At 38.2% G+C, this 2,245-nt stretch overlaps 1 protein-coding gene across 2 annotated transcripts in view; it reads right to left on the reverse strand.

The window, feature by feature from the left end:
- Positions 1 to 2,245, reverse strand: part of Zdhhc17 (zinc finger DHHC-type palmitoyltransferase 17) — a 68,034-nt gene that overhangs the window by 39,585 nt on the left and 26,204 nt on the right. For both annotated transcript variants that reach the window (XM_031350260.1, XM_031350262.1), the window contains exon 3: positions 1,339 to 1,461. In XM_031350260.1, coding sequence (XP_031206120.1) covers positions 1,339 to 1,461 — 123 coding nt within the window. The remainder of the gene's footprint in view (positions 1 to 1,338; positions 1,462 to 2,245) is intronic.

A 2,245-nucleotide genomic window follows, 5' to 3' on the forward strand; every position in this document is an offset into this window, starting at 1 on the left:
AAATAAAACACTGCCCGATTTAAAAAAAAAAAACAAAAAAACAAAAAAAACCAAACCTACAAAAATCAAAAATTGTTTAATTCAAATTCAAGATTAAAAAAATTCATACCTTGTAGATATATCATGTGAAACTGCAGAAAGGAGAAATGAAAAACCTTAAGAGGAACTAAACAAAACCAAACTTCAAATGCACAATGATAACATTGATTTCTCAACAACAAAAGCCAGAAATTGTACACTGGCCTCTGGAATGGGTGGCATACAAAAGCAGATATATGCATCTGTCAGCCTAGATGTCTGCCCCGTGTGAGCATCCCCTTCATGATGAACTGAAGCACTCGTAAGCAAGCTGAATCATCTAGGAGAGTGTACTCCAGACCGAGGAGAGTCGTGAAACTCAAGGACGGAGAAGGAGCAGACAGCATGCTCTACAGGAAGCCGCACATTGAGACAGCAGGCCTTTCATGGCTGTCCCTGTGTCACCTTTTAGTGCTTACCCTGGCCTTGGTCTGTTCTTCCCTCTCTGTGCTGTGTTTACCTGTCCATTTAGAGCAGTCTGTTTTAGATTCATATCCTCACCTAGAATATCTTCGGTCCAAAGTATCAAAGATTTACTAATAGACTCCTATCACCTGGCTCTTATTTCTTATTAAGGATAAGCAGATCTACACTAAAGGATAATTTTACACTTAGAATGTGAAGCATGCCCAGCGCTTGGAAGGCAGAGGCAGGCAGATTTCTGAGTTTCAAGGCCAGCCTGATCTACAGAGTGAGTTCCAGGACAGCCAAGGCTACACAGTGAAACCTTGTCTCGAAAAATCAAATAAACAAACAAACAAACAAATATGTGAAGTACGTATCACACAGCCCTGCTGGTGTGAGTGGTAAGAATGTCACCTGTCACTGTTTTCCTTACTGCTTTTCCCTTCTAGAATCCAGTAAGAATTATTATACTAAGAATAAATCCCAGTCCCATTCTACCCTTGGATCACACTCCCTTATTAACTATGTGATACTGGGCAGCACAGTCAAGCTTTCTACTTGAATTCCTCATCCAATTTGTTACATCTCAAATGGGGTTATCTCAGCAATTATGGTGAAAGGAAATATGTATGAAAAATGCTCTATAGGACTCGACCTGTGTAAATCTTCAGTAAGTTAAACATGGGCTTATTTTTTTGGGGGGGGGGGTTGTTTTTCTTTTAGGTATAGAGAATAAACATCATGAAAGGTATTGATTTTAGAAATTATTAGTTCTTACGGTAAGTAATTTCAATAATGTTATAGCAATAGAAAAGCCAAAAGCCTATTTATTAATGAAGAGCACAAAACACGTACTTGACTAAATCTATTCTGTTATTGATGGCAGCCCAATGAAGAAGTGTAACATTTTCTTTGTCCGGTTGCCGTACATCATAACCTGCTTCCACCAATTCTCGGCAGCGTTCATATATTCCATATCTGGAAAAGGGACAGGTAATGGTCTCAGTACTTAAAAAGAGTTTAAAGCTAAGCACAGTATTTTCAGAAGTATTGCTTTGGGGGGCAGTGACGGGGGAGATAGGGAACGGGACAGGATAGTCCAGGTTGGCCTCAGGTCCACAGCAACCTCTCGCCTCAGCCCCCAAGTTACTAGAATCACACTTTTGTGATCACACTTGGCTTAATGCTTCATTGTCATCCTTACAAATTAAAAACATTTTCAGACACACATTACTTAAAAAAATAACAGTATTTCAACACTTTTTACTAACCCTTTTTGGCAACTCTAAAGTATTTATAACAATGTAAAATTTCACGAGGTATAAGGTAAAAAGATCTCAGAAAAAATATAAATCAGCCAAGTCTTTATAACTTAGTTCACAAAACTATGCAAATTTAAAAATTACACAGAAGCTAAAAAATGTTAAATTTTAAGAAAATAAATAACGGAATACACAAGACATTAAAGAATATCATGAACAAACACTGTTTTATATGAACCTTACGATAAACTTATCCCCATTTATAAACTTAGCTGATATTCCTGAAGGCAAATAAACCTTTTGTGTTGGGCTAGAGAAGGCAGTGAGAAAGTCCTGTGATCCGGGTCAATCCATGACAACCAGGGAAGGTCCCCTAGAAAGCTTCAGGGAAGAGGCTCACAGCTAACAAAAGGGAGGCAAAGGCACAAAGTGACCCTCATCACTGTGCACCAAAACTTACTGTTTTAAAGATTCATTTTTATCAGCGTTTGCCTGTATGA

Source organism: Mastomys coucha, unplaced genomic scaffold (genome assembly GCF_008632895.1).
Source record: "Mastomys coucha isolate ucsf_1 unplaced genomic scaffold, UCSF_Mcou_1 pScaffold4, whole genome shotgun sequence".
In the NCBI taxonomy this organism is placed as follows: domain Eukaryota; kingdom Metazoa; phylum Chordata; class Mammalia; order Rodentia; family Muridae; genus Mastomys; species Mastomys coucha.